General features: G+C 38.1%; 2 protein-coding genes across 2 annotated transcripts; both read left to right on the top strand.

The window, feature by feature from the left end:
• Positions 1 to 17,839: 17,839 nt before the first annotated feature.
• On the top strand, positions 17,840 to 19,460 carry LOC145982771 (uncharacterized). The gene is made up of 2 exons (XM_083116135.1): positions 17,840 to 19,201; positions 19,455 to 19,460. Exons 1-2 carry the CDS (start codon positions 17,840 to 17,842, stop codon positions 19,458 to 19,460), a joined length of 1,368 nt encoding a protein of 455 aa, XP_082972261.1.
• Positions 19,461 to 19,477: 17 nt separating this feature from the next.
• Positions 19,478 to 21,398, top strand: LOC145982777 (uncharacterized). Its single transcript, XM_083116140.1, has one exon. It carries the CDS (start codon positions 19,502 to 19,504, stop codon positions 21,224 to 21,226), a length of 1,725 nt encoding a protein of 574 aa, XP_082972266.1. The 5' UTR covers positions 19,478 to 19,501; the 3' UTR covers positions 21,227 to 21,398.
• The last annotated feature ends 298 nt before the right edge of the window (positions 21,399 to 21,696 follow it).

Genomic DNA, 21,696 nt, shown 5'->3' with positions numbered 1-21,696 from the left:
TCACTACCATAATTTCTGGCTAATTCTTTGGCTTCATCTTTTTCTACATCCGGAGGTACATTTTTTATTTCCATTTCTTCATTAGGCATATTCTCTCGATATTCTCTTTCGTTTTGTTCATATCTGTTCCTCCATAGCTGATTTTCTCCTCTTCCATATCTTGGGAAATTATTTCGGCATCTATAGTTTCTCCAAGCTCTTCGCTTTATATCGTTCTCTCATCTCTCTCTCTCTCTCTCTCTCTCTCTCTCTCTCTCTCTCTCTCTCTCTCTCTCTCTCTCTCTCTCTCTCTCTCTCTCTCTTCGGCAGAGTCCCTGTTCCTTTCATATCTTCCATTGTTTCTTCCTACATCTCTTATTTCTGTCCCTGGTCTCTGGTTTCTTACTTCTATTCTCCTACATCAAATTCCTGTCTTCGGAACTTCGGTTTTGAGCGGCCCTCTTCTTCTGAATGTTGCCTCTTTCCATAGAATCTACCTTCCTTATCGTTCCATGAGTTCTTAGTTTTCGTTAGCACATCTTTGGTTCTTAAATATTTGATCAAATCATCCACTGCTTTTATCTTAACCTCTGCTATAGCTCTCTGTATTCTCAAAGGCAATGTTTGTACCACTTGTATAACTAGCTCCTTCACTACATCCTTCCTTCAGGTTTTTGAAGCGTCTAAGGGTCTCCCACGTATATTCTTCTAAGCTATCTACTTTGGACCAATCTACATATCTTCTCTTTAAAGCTTCAAGTTGCCTTTCGTTTATGTCTTCACTGCATTAGTAATTCAGGAATTTCTGGCTGAATTCCTCGAAATTTATGAATTTGTGCTGATTTAGTTGGTACCATCCTGCTTCCGACTGCTCGATACATGTCTCTATAGCATTCACAATCATTCCTTCGGGGATCCTCATAAGTCTGACATTTGTTGTTAGTTCTCTTAAAAACTTTCTAGGGCATTTATCAGATATGTTCCCGTTGAATTTTAGAAGATCCTGCAGTTCTTGTGCCTAGGGATCCTGGTCCTATAGTTATCGTCCCTCGGGAATTCATTTTCCAATCTATCTAACAGCCTTTCATTATTACTTCCACCCACTCTACTCTTCCATTTCCTTTTCTTGTGCCGTCCTGCTATTCGATATCTCTTCCGCTTCTCTTCTTGCTCCGTCGTCGATTCATCATTTGAACTCTCCCCTCGCAGTTCTTTCTTAACATAAGTCTCTTGACCTTCTCGAAAGCTAGGTTTCATGTTTCCTTCTTTGACGAATAGCTTTCCTAACTTCTTTTCCACTTCTTCTACTTTCTTTATCTGTGTTATCTATTCTTGATACTGCCACATTAAATTTTCTGCCCATTTCCATTCCCTTCTTATCTGCTGTATTCATTTCAGTTCGATTTTCCACAATTTCCTTTTCCATAATCCTAGATTCTTCTTGAACTTCGTATAGTTCCTGCGTGCTTACTTCTCTGAGTTTTACAACTTCCTTTTCAATTCTATTGTTTATTTCCCATCTTCTATTTTTCATTAAGACTTTGGCTTCTTCTATCTTGCTTTTATTTTCATCTATTCTAGAAAATGTAGCTTCTATCTGCAGTTTATTTTCAGTAAGTTTTCTTTCCATGCTGTCAGTGCTCTTTGCATATTTTCCTCTCTAAGTTTCGAAAATTCCTCCTCAATTCACCTATTTATATCCAAGATTTTTCTCTCAATTAGCACAGTTGTTTCTTCTATTTTTCTTTCCAATAGTCTTCTATTTTCTTAGCAAGTCTCATTTATCTTCTCGTACATTTCCTTGCTTTCATATCTTACTGCTTCCAATGTTCTACTATTTTCATCGAGCGTTTCTTTCAATTCCCTGTTTTTCTCTTCTAACTTTTCTTCTACCTTTCTATTACATTCTTCTAACTTCTCTTCTACCCTTCTATTACTCTCATCAAACTTCATTTCTACCCTTTGGGCGTTGGCATCCATCAGCATCAACATTCTTTGAAAAATCTATTATATTAATTTACTCTGTCTTCTTTTTTTTTTATTTCTTGCAGTTTTTAGGTATGTAGCCTTCTTTCCTTTCGCTTATTGATATATATTTTTCCATTCTTATTCCTTCTCACATCCAGTGTCTCATTTCCTTACAATAATTTCTTCCTTGTTTCCTTCCTCTCCACAACAGCTGAAATTTTCCCTTTTCTCTCCATCATCCTTCGGCCTCCCCCATGGCGCAGTGGTAGCGTCATTGCCTTGTAATCAAGGGGTCCCGGGTTCGATACCCGGTGGAGGCACAAGTGGTTCGGATCCCACTTTAAACTGTAGGTCCAGTCCCGATTAGCCTTACTGTGCATAAAGTGGACTTAAAACAGCAGCTCAAACCAACTCCATCATCCTTCATCATAGCTTCTACGTTCTCATTTCCAACTTTATCCTTTTTCTCCATATTCAATGATTCTTTCTCTCCTCTCTGTCTGGTTCCTGATTTTCAAGTCGCAAAAATTAGGCGCAAATTATTTATGCTACCTCTATATGTGCAAGGTACATAAATCTTAATATTAAACCACGGTTAATATATCTTCATGGTAAGGTTCTTTTTGAAAACGAAACCAGACAGGAAGCCTTTCTATGGTGACGTTTAAACGATTATATTATCTAAACAAGGACACGTGGATTTGGATATTTGCATAATAAGCGACGTATTGCTGTGATTCTGATTTAAATTCAACTTGTATGCTTTACGAATTTATTTCTTCTTTCTAATTTGTATAATCCTCTTTCGTATATGCTGGACTTCCTTCCTTGTGGGTACTCCGATCTGGACTTCCTTCTGGATTTCCTTCTCTGTGGGAATTCTGATTTGGACTTCCTTCCTTCTGGACTTCCTTCTCTGTGGGAATTCGGAACTTGACTTCCTTCATTCGGGCCCTCCGTCTTTGTGGGAATTCGAATCTAGACTTCCTTCTGGAATTCCTTTTTGTGGGAATTCGGATCTGGACTTCTTTATGGACTTCCTTCTTTGTGGGAATTTGGATCTGGACTTCCTTATGGACTTCCTTCTTTGTGGGAATTTGGATCTGGGCTTCCTTCTGCACTCTTACGTAATCCCTGGAAAGTGTATCCTATATTCCAATTCCTCTGGTATTTTCATATGTAGATTTTCCATCTTCACTAAATTCTATTTTCACAATCTGGTAAGACCTTCACTTTTTCTTCATTCACACCAAGTCATAGAGGGTTACAAGTTCGAGGGTGAGGGTTGATGTCTACGCCGCTTATTTCTACTCTCCTCCCTTGAGGCAACGACTGGAACGCGCCAACACTAAATAAGTCCAACAAAGTGTATACTTGGTGCCAGACGACTGAAACGCGCATCCAAGTAGGTGCAACCAAAGATAACGTAGTTCGCTACTGGAACGCGCAGCCAATGGTATAAATCAAAATGTCCACTAAGGGGATGGTAAATCAAGCTAACAGATTCGAGATCTATTAAAACGCACAAATATGTATCAGTGTATTCACTTCTTTAGTTTTCAGGTATATTTACATATGAGCACCAATCTAATTTATTAAGTATTTACATTAATTTATTGCTTTCATATCTTTTCATCATCCTCTTATAATGGATTCTATTGTTATTCATCTTTCCAAATTACTCTGCTCTTATTAACTCTGCCATTCGCGTCTCTTGTGTTAATCTTCAATCTTGCACACCTCGTGCTGCCATCTCTTATCCACCTTAGCAAACCGTTTACATGAGTTGGTCCTATTGGGTACGTAACAGATTTTGTTAACTACTTTTGAAGCATTTCGATATAAATTATGTATAGGGGGTGATTCATTATTGATGGCCAAAATGTTGAGGGAGAGAAGTATGCATTAGGAGAAGCAAAATGTCACTGTCAATATGATTGGATTCATTTGGTGTTTTAAATCCACTTTATGCACAGCAAGGCTAATCGGGACTGGACCTACAGTTTAAAGTGGAATCATAAACACTTGTACCTCCACCGGGTATCGAACCCGGGACTCCTTGATTACAAGGCGACGACGCCACCACTGCGCCATCGAGGAGGCTATACACTGTCAACATGAGTCAAACCTATCCTGTAGTCTACTAGATGCCACTAGTACTAGTACAGAATGAAATATCAAGAACAAAATGTACTCTACTAACTTGTTTGTTGGAAGTTTTTTTTCAATTTTACATGAATCACTGAATTTATTGTTTATTCTCCCTGGAACATGTACATTCCAAAGCTCAGGAGTAGAGGGATTGGAGGTGTTCAAAGTAATACTTGGTACGAGGCCTATTATTTTTATTAATTTAAGCACAGTAGAAAACCTATATTGACGATGTTTTTGTCGATTTTATACTATTGCAAATCTGTAATTTTTTAACCTCGCACTTGGTACGAGTGTCATAATTTCTTACGAGTTAAAGTACTCAACATTGCGATGGCTCGTAAGGTAAACTATTGTGCAATGTTTACGCAACAAGTTATTACGCAGACCCGTATCTAGCGTGTTGTTGGTTATGACGTAATGGGTGTCTTCTGATTGACTTACTGTTTCGGATGTTTTCATCCGCGCTTAGGTAACTTAAAGGGTTTTCGCATTACAGATCAGTCAGTATCGTGAGAGTGTTTGACCATTTTTCATCAAGTTTACTTTAGGTTGCCACTCCTTTCTAAATGTATTTGCACCTCTGATACGTTTATTTCAATTGCATTAATTTTACTTTTCAAGTAATCTTATTTTGTTACTTCTAAACATGGTGTTATTTAACCACCTAAGTCTATTTCTATTAGGTTATGCGAACCATTGGTTACTTTTTTCTTTGTGTATACATTATTTAACTGTTGATTCTATTTTACTATGTACGTGCTTCCCAATTCTTATTTAAGTCTGTTTCATTTAAATACTGCAGAATGAAAAAAAATGTACAATTGTATAGGTTGAGGTTCATTACGTGGAAATAAGTTTCATTTTTTTAAAATTCATTTTATGCCAGGGATTGTAATATTTTATAGTTGTTTAGCTTTCATAACTAACTAACTAACTCTCTAGCCTTCTTAAACCCAAAGATTTATGGTTGCAGCAGCACAAGCCTTCCATCTGTCCCTATCCTGGGCAAGATCAATCCAATCTTTCCCATCCTTACCGATTTCCTTTAGGTCCATCTCAACGTTAACCATTCATCTTCGTCTTGGCCTTCCTACAGGTCTCTTACAATCAGGATTCCCAACAATAATCCTGTAAACTCCTCTTTCCTCTCCCATTCGTGCCACATGGCATGCCCACCTAAGTCTTCTTGATTTAATTATTCTAATAATATCTGGACATAAATACAAATTATGTAGTTCTAAATTATGTAACCTTCTCCACTAAAGTGTCTTCTCATACCTTTTAGGTCCAAATATTTTCCTAACAATCTTATTTTCAAATACTCTCAATTTATTTTCCTCTTTCAATATAATAGACCAAGTTTCACATCCATATAATACTACAGACAAAATTACTGTTTTGTATATTTTAACTTTTAGTTTCTTAGAGAGAAGTAACATGCATTTCCTGAATTAAGCCTACTTTTTATTTTATTTCCTCTTTAATATATTTTTCGTTTGTTAATGTTACTCCTAAATATTTGAATTTAGAAACTAGTTCAAATAAGTTGTTATCATATGCTTTCATTAGATATTAAATTTAGATTTTTTTTTAATTAAACAAAATAGGTTTGTTAAAAAAAATCGTTAGTTCATATGATATTATTTTTTGTGATACATGTTTGTTGTCCGTGTTGATAGTTTTTTTGTTTGTTTTAACAGGATTCGAATTCTTGAAGGGAGGGAAGAGAAGTTAAGTTTTTCGAGAATATCACATATTCTATGTTTATAAGTAATTACATTTTTAATAGAAAGCGTATCTTTTATCAATATTTCATGAGATTTGGTTGCCTGCAAAAATTAATCCGTTTATCTCCTTGTTCTATCACGATAAGGAACTCAAAATATAAAATTTTCCTTATCCTCTGCTTACACATTTTCGCTTTTCTCACAATCTCTATCTCGATCAATTATATCCATACCTCTTAGAAACATGTTCCCTACCTTCTTTAAATGTACAACAGTCGCAGCAAGGGACAAAAAGCAAAGTAAAATAAAGCAATTTAATCAATTAAACACTACAAGAATAAATTTACGCTGTGTGTGTCACCTTCTTTAGAAAAATAATTGCAATTAAGAAATTATTAGCCCCGACTAGTTCGCTGCACTTTTAGAAATATAGTGGAGTGCAGGTACATCCCAGCACCAGGCAGGTAGAGCAGAACTGTATTCAACCAAATAGGCGAATAGCTGTATTCAAGTTCCAAAAATTCAACAATTGCCTCTGCTTTAAACATTCATTTGTTTAGTTAGCTCGCACCATGTAACCATACACCACACACTACACTTCTCCAGAACGTAGTACTACACATGCAGACACCAAATACACTACTTAACACCAAATTAACAAAATAGACGAGTTTATGTTGCACTGTGTAACCGTTTTTATGTGTGGTGTATAAAACTAGACGCACATAAATAGTAAGAATATATTATATTTATAACCTCAATTTACTAATCGGGAAAATTCTCCAATCAACACAATTCACGTGACAGGAAGAAAGTTCGCGCCTCAGTCAATGCGATGAGTTGTGTGATGATGCTGTCTGTTTCCGCGTTTGACTCATACCAATCGTCCGTATATCGTCTCTTTCCTTCCCTCGCCTCATGAAGCTCGCCCATCCTATCGGCCAACTTTTTGCCTGCAGCCCGAGAAAGAGAATCGGGATTCTGCACGTTTTTCATACCACTTACTTTGCGAAGATTGTCCATAAAAATCATCTCGCACGGTGGACGAAATTCAGGCGCTATTTTGCTTAAGTCGACGAGCCTCGCGACATCCTCACCTCCGTCGAATGTGTACGCAAAAATCTTGTGCAGCAGTTCGAGTGGTAAGTCGGTTATACGAGTTGTCATTTTCACAAGGTGTTATTTAAATAGAAGTTTCTCGGTATTTATATATAAATTTTCTCGGGGAAAATACAAAACGCACAATCAAGTCAAAATTCAATCTGTGTGAAAAACGACTTGAACCGCCTTCAAAATAAAATAATTGTAGCTATTACGATAAAATTTTCAGCTGTGTTATTTATACAGAATTTCCGGAGACAACAAGTAACATCTGATCACATCAAAACTCAATCTGATCGAAATTACTATGAAAAAAATCACTTGATACACTTTTTTAAACTTAAAATAATAAATAGTATGTAGCTTTAAAATAAATTAAATACTTCACTTTTAACACTGCAACAACACATCCGTACTCTTCAAAACACTCTCACGATATTGACTGACCTGTAATGCGAAAACCCTTTAAGTAACCTAAGCGCGGATGAAAACATCCGAAACAGTAAGTCAATCAGAAGACACCCATTACGTCATAACCAACAACACGCTAGATACGGGTCTGCGTAATAACTTGTTGCGTAAACATTGAACAATAGTTTACCTTAAGAGCCATCGCAATGTTGCGTATTTAACTCGTAAGAAATTATGACACTCGTACCAAGTGTGAGGTTAAAAAATTACAGATTTGCAATAGTATAAAATCGACAATAACATCGTCAAAATAGGTTTACCATTGTGATTAAATTAATAAAAACAATAGGCCTCGTACCAAGTGTGGCTTTGAACCACCAAAATATATGTACTTATAAAAAACTAGAAAAACCCACAGGTGTCTGTCAAGTAGACCGGAAGTAGACAGGAAGTAAACCGGAAGTAGACCGGAAGTAGACCGGAAGTAAATTTGTGTGGGTGTGCGTGGTTGTGTGTGGGTGTAGGTGTGGATGTGCGTGGGTGTGCGTGGGTGTAGGTGTGGGTGTGCGTGGGTGTGTGTTGGTGTGCATGGGTGTGCGTGGGTGTGCGTGGGTGTAGGTGTTACGTACTTTAACTCGAAAGAAATTATGACACTCGTACGAAGTATGAGGTGAAAAAACACAGATTTGCAATAGTATAAAATCAACAAAACATCGTCAAAATAGGTTTTCCACTGTGCTTAAATTAATAAAAATAATAGGCCTCGTACCAAGTATTACTTTGAACAGCTCCAATCCCTCTACTCTCAGGGTTATAGAGTGGCTGTGGACCGAGGTACTATGTGAAAAACTTTGAACAACTATTATAACATAGGTTAGTACTCGTTATTCAATATGAATAGAATTGTCTACGTGCCAAAGACATGTGCGTAAATAAGCGATGTGTTACGGACGAAAATACCGACATCTACTCCATGTCACGCGCTATCTCGGCCCAGAGCCAGAACGAACGCAATATATATAACATTAGTTTCACTCAGCTCAATGTGAGTATACTGTACTCTGTATGTCCATTTCAGTGCAAATGATTGTGGCAAAACTTCCTGTAGAAGAATGAGGATTCATTGGATTCTGATATTGTGTTGTCTGCAATGTGAGACTTTGATTTGCGCAGAAATGGATACTCTGTGTGGAATCTGTACGTGCCATAGCACCAGAAGAATGCAAGTAAACTGCACACACAAGGGACTATCGCTTGTACCAGAGGTAACTGTGGGAAGCAGAGTAGAAGTTCTAGAAGTTGATGATAACAATATTACCCAATTATGTAACAATGTGTTTGATAATTATGTGACACTGCAATGGTTGTATATCGCAAACAATCACCTTACGATAATAGAACCTAACGTGTTTTCAAACTTATCGAACCTGTTTGAAGTTGACCTAAGTTCAAACGAACTACAAACTGTCCCTAAAGATTTATTTGTGAAGTGCGCATCACTAAAAAAGTTATATTTAAGTAGTAATCCAAGTCTTCATTTTCAAAACGATGGTCCGTTTTTAATCTCTGAATCTCTAGAAACGCTTAGACTTAAAAGTTGCAATATTACATACATACCTACTATGGCATTTGCAAACTTGAGATCCTTGACGTCGCTAGATATCAGCTACAATCACTTAATATCAATACAAGTGTCTGTCTTGGTTCCTCTGAAAAGTTTAACAAAATTGGAGCTTAGTCATAATCCTTGGTCGTGCAGTTGTGAACTTATTGAAGTACATAGTCTGTACGTTAACCATTCACTGACTAGCAACGACCAAAAAATCCTTTGCCTCTTGCGAAACAGCACCAAAATTGTCTGGATTCACAGCAATTATGACATGTGTACAATGAAAGAAACACGTTCCACATTACCATCTACAAGTATAGCCATTGTAACGACGGACACCACAACACGTCATATCGAGACAACCAGTACCACATATCTTTCAACGTACATTACAACCCAGACAAGTACAACAGACTTGCTAATAACAGAAATGCTTTGGACAGTGTTGTGTATTCTTTTGTCTGTCATAGTCGTGGTAGTGATTCTAGTTTTGATTGTTACGAGTAACTGCGTAAAGAAATGCAAGAACCATCAGAGCTGTTGCTGCTGCTTTGGTACTAGATATTCTCAAGTCAGTCAAATTTCGCCTGCTTGTATTAGAATGGAACCCCTTTCTCTGATCAAAGAACAGTGTGAGGAAACTATGCGTGAAGATGAAGAATCGTCCACTTACAAAGGGTTCTCAGATCACATTTATGAAGAAATTGACTGAAAGTTTATAAATTTTCCCCCTACATCTGCATGACTTGTGGTTAAGCTATTAGCTAGACAGCTTGAACGTAAGCATAATGGATCCAAAGCTAATCGGTCTGTCTCTCGCACAGCACTGACATATTCGAGCTACCACTACTACGAATTTCTGAACATGAAATTTTCCAACAAGCTGGATAACAGCCAACCCAAATGCAGAAATGGGACAGCAAATCGCGTGATACACAGACCATTGCATTGTTTTGAATATGTTGTGTAAAGTATAATTACGCTGTCACTAGCGACGTGTAGCCGACCTCCATGGACGAGTGGGTAACACAGCGACGCCAGAAGTCTCGGGTTTGAATCCCGGCCAGGGCATGGGTGTTCTTCGTGATTGTTCCTTCCTCAATTTCATCATATCATCACTCATCCTCGTCGTCGCGATTAGCCAAAAGTGGCAAACAAGCGGTTCTAATTAAATCACAATCAAACTGGCGACGTGAAAACAACGGCTCTCTTCAAGATTTTAATGAAGAGTCTCAAATATAAAAAATATCAACGGTTCTGCTCTGTTGCACCGAGTAGACCCATAGACGTTTGTGGGTCCGATAAACATAGACTGGAAGTCCATTTTCTCCAGTTTCAAAGTGAACTTAGATTATTGTGAGATAAAATCGGTCAAGAAAAATAAATACGGAGATCGGTGACAACAGCGTTCATACGACCTTGAGAGCGAATCAGATTTAACCTACTCACTTCTGGAAATATATGTACATATAATAAGTATGTAGTAGGCTATATGAAGCACACGTTCGCAATTGCACACATTCAAGTGCAATTGCGCTAGGAACACCAGGCACACAGCAACAACGAAGGTGAAGCGAGAGAAGAAAACAAATGACTGTCCATTTTAGTTTATGGGTTTGCCGTTGTCTTTCTCTTCCTGGTATCACAGCAACTTGGTTTTTAACGAAATAAAACTTAAATATATGGGGTTGTTTATAAAAGCAAGAAAGCATTGTTGATATCCTACAGCATTATTCAACTCCCTGCATACTTGATAAATCTGGGTTTGAGATCTGACCAGATATTTGTGATACTTTTTCAACATCATTATTGCGATTCGCTTACACAAGTAAGTAGAACACATAAATCCTGTTGTGATTACTTATACATTATGGAAACATTTTTAGCATTACTTCATCCACTTTTACGAATTAAAAATACTATTGATTTAATGCATTATTCATCCAAAATTAATGTGTTGCCTAAGATTGTTTTACAGTACATTAAATTGACCTTAATTTTTCTATCACTGGCGCTAATTTATGTTAACACATTTATATTTAAAAATATACAAAATAAAATGTTCTGTTTATCAAACAATTATTTTCATAATATATATATATGGCCCTTTAAGACACATATTTGGATTGTTTATTATCACTATAGTCCCTAAAGGTTTCTGCACGCCTTTAACTTCCGCATACAATCCTTACCCACATCTGTTCTTTATTGTACACAAATAAATGTAAAAAAAAATTATAATGTAATTCTAGATACTGTATTGACAAATAAATCTTGGTATTTTCATCAATTCAATAAACGTTTGAAGAAATTGATAATGTTATCACAATTACTATTTTTCTTAAAAAAGTTATTTCATAAAACATATAACTCCTTTATATATCTGCACATCGCGCTGCGACGCCAAGGGTCCCGGGTTCGAATCCCGCTCGGGCTTGGTTGTTTGTGAATGTCCATTCATCCATTTCATCATTTCATCACTCATCCCCATCTTCGCAAAATTGCCAAGAGGCACAAAACGCGAAGTAAAATAAACTAAATCAATCAATCAATCCTTTATATATCTAACATTAATAATGATATGTAGGATATTGATGAAATAATGAGTCTCAATCTTATGTTACAGTATTTGAAGGTCTAAAGCTTATTTGCTTTCTCGAAAAGAAATTTGGTGACTACTAAGGAATTTCGTATTATCTTCAATAACGTATTTATACGTAAAAATGGATGGATATGGTAGCCAGAATACAGAAGGTATTAATTTTTGTACTGTAGCCGAGAAACACCGATGAACATTTGAATGGCCATTAACATGGAAATACCAAATTATTAATATTGTTTGTTGACAAACAAAAACGAACAAAATTTACTAAATACTTATAGTCTTCTAGCAGTGGTGGCGATAAAGAGCCGAGGGGGCAGTTGACCCCACTTTTCGCCAATTTTGCCCCCGCACTGTGTTATCGATAAAGGAAAATAAACTGTCCTTGCCCCCCCCCCCCCCCCAGTTCTGGCACCTTGTCCAACCAGGTTTTGGAACCCATTCGCCGTCACTGTCTTCTCGTATCGAAAAAAAAGACCACATCCAGTAACACAGTACATTACGACTCCGGTGACAAATTACTATTATTTTTATTGACAAGAAAGAACTGCTCGTAATATTTCCTATTTAAATGAAGTTGGGGTTGATGAAGAAGTTCTCTCGAGATATCAGCCAGGTGATCTCTGGATAGGCTTCCGAGCTTTCGAGAGCTAACGTCACTCTCATCTTCAGACGTTATAATTGTGTGATGAAAACTACTGGCCCCAAGATTTCATATTATGGTACTGAGAAATATTGAGAATTTGATACCGATAATATCCTTCAGAGGCATTTGTGCATGTACATTAGAGATAATAGTATATTGACAAAGCACATATTATATTAGGCAGTATAGTTTTATACGTAGTACTATAACAATGATATAAACTAATATAAAAACATACAAAACTAATTTTATCTTTATATTCTTGTTCGATAGTACATTTGTATTGTAAAACTACAATATTATAGAACAGTATTATGTAATGTATACAATCTATTTTATTATATAAAATTATTTAATTTCTGAAATTAGTGAACTGAATATAGAGTATATTCCAACAATCTCAATGTTTTTGTAATTATTTGATAAGAAATTGTGTAACTGGATGCATAGAGTGTACCAAATGCTCCTTTTTGGTATGTAGTTAGCCACATTTTGGGAATGTATTGTAATTGTGAGTATCTAAGTTTGTTTCGTTTTGTGTATGAAAGTAAGTGTTTCAAGAAGATGTAAATTTGGAAATGTTAGTTAAAAAAAAGTTTCCATGTTTCGGTTTCATGTGCATTTTGCTAAAATAGACAATCCTGTTCTTGTATTTTAAAAATCCTCTGGCATTGTATCGAGTTTTCCCAAAATTGGATGCCATATCTCAAAATGCTTTCCAATGTTGCAAAATAGTTAGCGTATATACCGTGTTGAAGCTATTTTAGAAAATAAATAATTAATAACATGTTGTGTTTAGTATATCGTATAAATGATCTGCGCTGTCTTCAACTTCGCTCGAGGTTACAAGAAAAATGCCTAAAGAATACAGTCTGCTTGACTGAAGGTCTTGTCTTCTAAATGTCTTGCTCTTAGTCGCAACCAGAGCGTCTAATTGGCCCTAATCCTTGCATTTATCTTAAAGGCGTAGAATGAATATAATTTGTTTCTTTAAAGATTGCAACAACCCAAGTTTTGTCGTATCAAAAGACTTATTAGTTCTGTTTATGTTCATTTGACCAAATGTTATTCGTTCATTGTATAACACGGTCTTTATGGTCAAAGTAGATTTCTAGTGTTATCACTCGTATAGGAGGACCTGTATGTTCATATGATAATTTTCTGTGCGAGGTTGGCAACTCCGCAAAATTAAGCGAGTTGGTGACGATGGGAAAAGTTAGAGATTTTCTTCTTCCTTGGAGTTTGGTTACAAAGCAAAGGAAAGATTATTTTAATGTAAGTCTAAGTTTGTGATTTTTCAAGGCATTATGTGAGTAATCTTGTGACTATTTGTTGTTTCTAATCTGCTACAAATAGCAGAGTTGAAATTTAAGTGAAAGATTTGCGTATGCAAGGCTTTCTAAAGTAGACATCTGAGTGGAAGTGTCTTTTAAACGTGTAGAGTGAAGTATGTTAACTAGTTTCTAGTCAAATCAATTTACTGTTAATAAAACGTTAATTATGTGATATTAAGACTGTTACTTAAACCCAGCAAGACCTTAGTGTAAAAGAGTTATCATACTCCTAGCCGGGGACGTAGCAAGATGTCTTAATTACTGACTCCCTACCCATACAGTTTAATGATTTGGTGTTTTAAGTCCACTTTATGCACAGTACGGCTAATTACGACTGAATTTAAAGTGGAATGCGAAGCAATATGTGCTTCTACCGGGTATCGAACCCGGAACCCCTTGATTACAATGCGACGACCCTACCACTGCACCATAGGAGAGGCCCATACAGTTTAAAACTTGAATCTAGCTTTACGTGCAGATACACGAATTAACGATTTTGTCAGTTCTGACTTAAGAATTTATATCTGGCAAGCACCTTTCAAGTTTCTAGGATTATACATTCGTTATTACAGCTGGATTTGATGTGCTTCTGCCTGTCTCATACTGCAGGATATTGAGCATAACATTTAAGGGATTGAAATGAATAATTGTGTCCGTGCGAATAATGCATCGAAGTTCCATATTTAGGAATGGACTTCATGTGTATCAGGCAGTGGAGGTGATTGGGTTCCAAATCTGTGGGGGCAAGGTGCCAAAACTGGGGGGAGGGGGCAAAGGCGGTATATTTCCCTTTGTAGATAAGGTTTAGCATAGTGCGGGGGCAAGAATGGCGAAAAGTGGGGGGAAACTGCCCCCATCAGCCCCCCTAATCGCCGCCACTGGCTATCAGGTGACTAAAATGTGTGGGGTAACGATATTCAGAGATCCTGACCAATCTGTATATCTTCCACGTACTACGCAGCAGGGGTGCAATTTGGTGGGTGTAAGGGGAGCTCGTGGCTCCAAAATTTTCAAGTTTATTAAAATTTACAAGTACATAGTATTTTTACTATCTTCCGATAGGACCTGAAGAGCAAGTAATGAGTATTTTTTATAATTTCGTAAATGTAACAGTTATTTTTAAAAAATAGTTGTGGACGCTATTTTTATGTAATAGAAAACTTTTTGATTCTGCCCTTCCCACAAGGTAAGTCCAAAGTTACGCCCATACTACGCAACAGATGCGTAAAAAACAGTATTTTCATTATCATTCCAATTCCCTTATCATTCAAATTACCTTATCGAAGGAGGTGGAGTTCGGTATGCTGATAAGATACTTGATCAGCCAGTTGAAGTCTACATCATGTCGTGTGCGGTGTTCTTCTTGAAGCATCTGATTCTCCTGCTTTCACTAACACCACAATGTAAGTTGAATTTTTAATTAAACAGAAAATTGTATTTCCTTAATTGTAAGAATATTACAAGTAAACTTTAGACCAATGAGTAAAAGGTAGGCAATACTTTTTTCAAATTCAATTGTAGTGGAAAGTATAGAGAACCCACAGTAGAATGTGTCCTTCAACCACGCGCTACTTTTATGTGGATGAGTTCAGTACAATTATGAGTCAAATTCCTACAATTTATAGAAATTGAAACATATTAATTATTTAACACACGGGTGCGTAGTAATGGCATGAGCTGTACTAAATGTGATAAGATAAGCTTAAAAAAATAGGATAAATTTATCTCAGCTGTAAAAATTGAGTAAATACCCATCCAGCCTGCTACAAATCTTGAGCAAATGGTCGCGTACAACTTTTGATAAAACTGCTTGTCCGGTTGGACCAGCCGCGCTGAACCATCTTAACGGTGACTAAGCTGAAACGGAGTGACACTTGTTAAGTAAACAGTTAGATAATAACTAACCACCTGATTTCTTTCGTATTTGTGTATCTTATCTTAAGAAATTTTCTTCATCTCCAGGTTACTCGCAACGATGAGGATGAATGGTGATTGGACGAGATAATGAAGGAACAATCTGAGCGAAATTTCCATGTCTTATCCAGGATTCCAATCCAAGTCACCCCTTTACCATTTGTAAAATTTGTTCGCAAGGTATGTACGGCTGTTCTTGGATTTGATGAATATATTTATGAAATAGCTAGTTAAAGGTTTGGTCTATAACGCTCCTGTCAAAGAACGGGTCCTTCAATGATTGAAAGCTATCAAATTAATGTGTGATAGAGGTTGGTGTTCGCATGGAGAGACAAATGAATGGGTCAATTTGTAATTATCTGTTTGATCAAGTATTATTAATTGGAACCTTCCAAACCCTCCCAGCCGAACTGACTCTCCCGGACAAACTTTGTTACCTCCTGGAATGACGATATTTAATATTATTCTATTACTTTCTTTTCGTACGCATTTGTGTCTGTGTATCTGTACAATATTTTTTTTTTTGTTTACTTATGACCTGCGATTGTGAAGCCGCGTCCACATAAGCGTAACAGAACACCGTTCCGTAACCGCGTAGCCTATCACGCGTTCGTATCTGGACGGTATTGCGTATCTTGCACGCGCAACCAGAGCCCGCAACAGTTCCATGACTTGTCGGTTTTATCGCGTCGCATCAAAGGGCTCAGCGCGTTCAAGTTGCAGCAAGTCTGGACGTGCATAGAACAGAGACGCGTAACACTCATTCCGTGACAGTCGAAGAGAAACATGGAGTGGACCCAAGAATGTACTCTAAATTTTATTGAGTTATACAGAGAGAAAGAGATCTAATGGGATACAAGACATCCCAGGCATTTCAACAAAATTTTAAGACATGATGTGTGGGAGCAGCTGGCGTCAGAATTGAACACAACGCACTGTCACAGCCAGTCTTTCTTGGACCGAGATTGCTTCCCTATATCTAGTATTCTGTTTTGCTACCTTAGGCCCTATCAAGTTCATCAAATATTCGAAACCTGTTGGCGACATTCTGGTAAAGTTTTGTACTGTCCACTAACTGATTGAAACTTCATATCCGCCAGCAGGTTGAACCACCATATTTAGTTCTACGTTTGTATCATTGTGTTTCCCACCAACTTCTCTGTTTTCCTTTCCTTTCCAATGCGTAATGCAGGTAAATGTACGCTGCATCTACTTCCATGTTTGTACACACTCAACTGGTGGAACGCGGCAATGTTGCAGTTACGGACTCCGGTGCGGATTCCGGTGCGGATTGCAAATCTCTCATGCCGTAACATCGTCGCGTACATTGCCCCGTATAAATCTTCATACGCTACGCGGTTACGGAACGGTGTTCTGTTAAGCTTATGTGGACGCTGCTTTACGTTGTTTTGATCAAGTTGATTCAATTTTGTGTTCACAGTGGCAAGACCACAAACAGGTAACAGCTGATGTTCAGGTCATTAATCTTCCAGAAAATTTTTAATGTAAAGTGTTTGAAAGCTGTAAATAAATCTAAGGGAATTTTAATCCTTATAAATGGGAAAGCTTAATCCCTACAGAAACAAGTAATTATCGGATGTTTCACAAATACTTGAGTCCCGGGTTCGATACCAGGTGGAGGCACAAGTGGTTCGGATCCCACTTTAAACTGTAGGTCCAGTCCCAATTAGCCTTACTGTGCATAAAGTGGACTTAAAACACCAACTAAAAACCAAACAAAAAATACTTGAGAGGACGCAAAAAAATATTGCAAGTAAAGAATTGTATTGGACTTACGTTAATGAAACCAGTCCAGAACGAACTAGGAGCTGAAACAGTTTTCTTTACACCTAGAAATGTTCAATGTGTGCACCATGGGTGACACGGCACACATCGACACGATAGTCTACTTCTTGCCACACTCGGATCAACATGGACCTGTCGATAGTGTCTAACGCTGCGATGATACGCTTACTCACGGCTACGATATCACGCGGAATCGGTGAAATGAATACCCTGTCTTTGAAACCTCACAAAAAGAAGTCACACGGTGTGTAAGGTCCGGTGATCTTGGGGACCAAAACATTGCACAAAACACTAGGAGTGATGTGGATAATTTGAGTGTCGCCTAGCTGCAGGGATATGAACCCTCAGCTTAAAGAAACATACACGCACATACTGAGTCCCTCGTTCGTTCTGGACTGGTTTCATTAACGTAAGTCCAATACAATTCTTTACTTGCATACATTTTTGTAACCACTCAATTATTTATGAAACATCCGGTATATTTCTTTACTAGTCTGTCTTTTTGTTATCAATTCGCTATATGTTTTGATTTTGCTGCTTTCACATCTTGAACTTGAATGACTAACACGTGTCTTCTTTTTTAGAGAAATGTTCGTACGAAGATATATACAACGAGAATACACCTCACGTAGAGGATTACAAATAGATTGGAGGTTGTGTCTCAAGAAGAATAATCATAAAGGACAGACACTTTTACACCTTGCCGCCCTGGGAGGAAGCGTGGAGTGTGTTATTTTGTTGTTAAATGCGGGAAGTGACGTAAATTCCCTAGACAACAATGCATTCACACCACTCCATGTGGCAGCTAAGAAAGGTAACAGTGAGTGTGTGAGGTTCTTGTTGGAGAATGGATCAAGATTTAACAATCGCTCTACACACGGGCTTACACCTTTGCATGTCGCAGCTTCGTTCGGACGTGCAGATTGCGTTCAAGAACTTGTGCGGAAAGGAGCAGATGTCACTGCGACAGACGACGAAGGATACACGGCTCTGCATTTTGCGTGTGAGAAAGGTTGGGTACACTGTGTTAAGTTCCTGGTAAAGGTAAAGTGCATTCTCCTTAATATACCCAACGACCGAGGTGAAACTCCACTAATGCTTTCCATAATGCATGACCATAAAGACTGTGTTGCTGTTCTGATGGAGCACGGGTGGCATTTTGATTATTCTCAAGTTCTTTACTGGGCTGTTGAATCGTCCGCATATGATTGCGTGAAATTGTTGATGGATTGTGGGGTTGCTGTGGAAACCGTCAACTCAAGAAGTAGGACTTTACTGCACAAATCAGTTCAGTGTGCAAACGCAGACATATTCGAATGTTTACTGGATTTCGGAGAAAATGTAAATGTTTGGGATAAGGAGGGAAATTCATCCACTCACATCTCCGTTGTCTCTGATTGTAGGGAAACGATGAACTTTTTAGTGATGTCTGGTGCTCTTCTTGAATCTATAAATAAAAAGAAGCAGACTCCATTGCATTTGGCAACTGCTAACGGGTGCAAGGAATCTGCTCTATATCTTGTTCAAAAGGGACAATCCCTCACTTCAAGAGACAAGAATGGTTGCAATCTACTACACGTCGCATCTGAAAACAACCGCAATGATTTAGTTCAATATCTCATACTTAAGGGTGTGTGCACAGATGGGAAAGACATTTGTGGCAGAACACCTCTGCATTTAGCGGCATCAAAAGGATTTAGGGATTGTTGCTCCTATCTTCTATGCTATGGTGTTTTACTACATTTAAAGGATAAAGTCAAAATGTCCCCTGTACATTTGGCTGCTTGTAATGGGCACTTTTTAACTTTACTGGAATTCTTGAAGATCAACATTTCACTTAATTCCAATGTGGATTTTGAAGAGCATTTGTCCCTGGCAACAGGGAATGGCCACTACGAGTGTTTATATTTTATTCTAGAATATTTACATTCTGATACTGTACATGTCTCTGTAAGAGATAATTATTTAGAAAATGTTGTTGAAATTGCTGCTGTGAACAATCAAATTAAGGCCATTAAAGTTTTATCAAAATACGCCAAGGCTGAAGAAATGAATAAAGCATTACGTAGCGCTGCTACGAGAGGCTCATACGATTGTATTCAGTTGCTAATAAATATTGGATGCAACGTAAACTCTACGAATAATAAAGGGGAGACTGCGTTGCATCTTGCTGCTAAGGCAGGACATGTTAAATGCATTTCAGCATTGACAAAACATAATGCGAATGTACTATCCAGATCAAGGGATGGTATGACACCATTGCATGTAGCAGCCATTAAAGGCCATGTTAAATGTTGCGAGTATCTGTTACGATACAGTACACTGAGTGAATATGCGGATGACATAGGTCTCACGCCGCTAGATTACGCAGCGCAAAATGGCTGGCGTCATTGCACGCACTGTCTTCTTTTACACGATTCGCGCGAGAAAAGAAAGAAAACTTTGAAGAATTCGTTACTCTACGCAGCGCGGTTTGGATTTTCTGACGTAATAGATATTTTAACAACAGACACAGGAAACATGGAGTGTAGAAATAAAGACGGTGATGCGGCCATACACATTGCAGCCGAACATGGATTTGTCGAGTTTGTGGAACTGCTCTTATCAAAAGGTGCACACGTTGACAGCAGTGGGAATTACGGCAGTAGTCCTCTGTTTCTTGCAGTTCGAAGCGGATACAAAGAATGTGCTGTTACACTGATTGATAAAGGAGCAGATGTAAACTTTGTGAACGAGAATGGGTGGACCCCGCTTCACTGGGCTTCGGACAAGGGACATTATGATTGTGTTTCCTTGCTCCTGTCCAAAGGAGCGTCGGTAGACAGCCCAGGGAAGAGAGAGAGCACAGCGTTGTTCTTAGCAGCCAGAAGTGGACACGTGACGTGCGCGAGGTTACTCATTGAGAGTGGAGCTGACGTCAATTTTTTAAACAACCTTTCCTGGACTCCCCTTCACAAAGCATCTTGGAACGGAATGTTGGAATGTGTCAAGCTCCTGTTGTCTTCTGGTGCTAAAGTGAACAAGGAAGGGAGTGGTAAGAAAACGCCATTATTTATCACAGCAGGAGCAGGAAAGGTTCAATGCCTGAAAACTTTGATTGGGCACGGCGGAAACGTTAATCACAGGGACTACAAGAAGCAAACACCCTTGCACTTAGCAGCTGAGAACGGAGAGATGGAATGCGTGATACTTCTGCTTGAGAAGGGCGCAGAAGTGGACGCTCAGAAAATCAAGTCCGTGACTCCATTAATGCTGTCAGCTAAAGAGGGACATACCGAATGCTTGAGGCAGCTATTGCAATATGGAGCTAATGTCAATGCTGTAGATTCGTTCAAGAATACGCCTTTACATTATGCTGCGGAAGAAGGCTATAGCCAGTGTATGGAACTACTCTTGCAAAGAGGAGCAAAGGTGAACGTTAAGTCGAAATCTGGTGTCACACCGTTACACCTGGCTGCACAGAATGGTCACATAAATTGTGTGAAGCAGTTAATATCCTGTGGGGCCAAAGTGAACGCTGTAACAGGCAAGAAAGAAACACCGTTGCACTGCTTACTACGAGGAAAAGACAAAAATGAAAATTCTCCCGTCAAAACTGAATCACCAAGAAAGACAAGCAGGAATAACAGGACAAGTACGAAAATGAATCCACCCAGTAGCAAAGTACAAGAGAGAAAGACCGCGAGTAATACTTGGAAAGAGGACAAACGCAGCATGCGAGATTGCCTGGTAGAGCTACTGAATGCAAAGGCTGACGTTCATATTGTTGACAATGATGGGAGAACTGTTTTACATTTGGCCATGCTAAATGGGTTGGTTAATTGCGGTAAATTACTTATAGCAAAAGGGGCTGATGTTAATTGCAGAGACCAGAATAACAAAACTCCTTTGCATTGTGCAGCGGAAGGGAGTTATTCGGAGTGCATAAAAATTCTCCTTAATGCAAATGCGAGCGTGAGTATTTCAGAAAATTAAGGGTAAAAACCTATACACTATGCTATTTGAAATTGTACAAATGAAACTGACAATCTCCTACAGTACGGACCTGATCTCAAAACGGAAATTATGTGTACAAATGTCTGCAGTTACACATTACAGACGAAAAGGGCTATATATAGGCGGACTCCATGTTGTCTCACTCATTTAACATGGCACTGGTGTGAATTGGAAAGGGTAACGTTGTGACACGTATCCCCACTATGGATCTGTAAGTTAATAACATAATCTCATGAAAAATTTGGTGAACAATGGTGCTTTAGTAAGCACGAACACAATCGAAGGTCTCACACGTTTACACTTCGCGATGGGACCTGAGTGTAACACCTGAATTGAATTTTTGCTGTGTACATATGTTTGTACCAGTACATTTTACTAGAGGTAATGATTTTATTTCATAAATCAAACTATTATTCATATATATTTTAAGGATAGAATTATATTAAGTA

The sequence above is a fragment of the Lepisma saccharinum genome, unplaced genomic scaffold (assembly GCF_977018435.1).
Source record: "Lepisma saccharinum unplaced genomic scaffold, izLepSacc3.1 HAP1_SCAFFOLD_408, whole genome shotgun sequence".
NCBI classification, from domain to species: Eukaryota; Metazoa; Arthropoda; class Insecta; order Zygentoma; family Lepismatidae; genus Lepisma; species Lepisma saccharinum.
The sequence above is the reverse complement of the archived record's forward strand: the minus strand, read 5'-3'. Positions and strand labels throughout refer to the sequence as shown.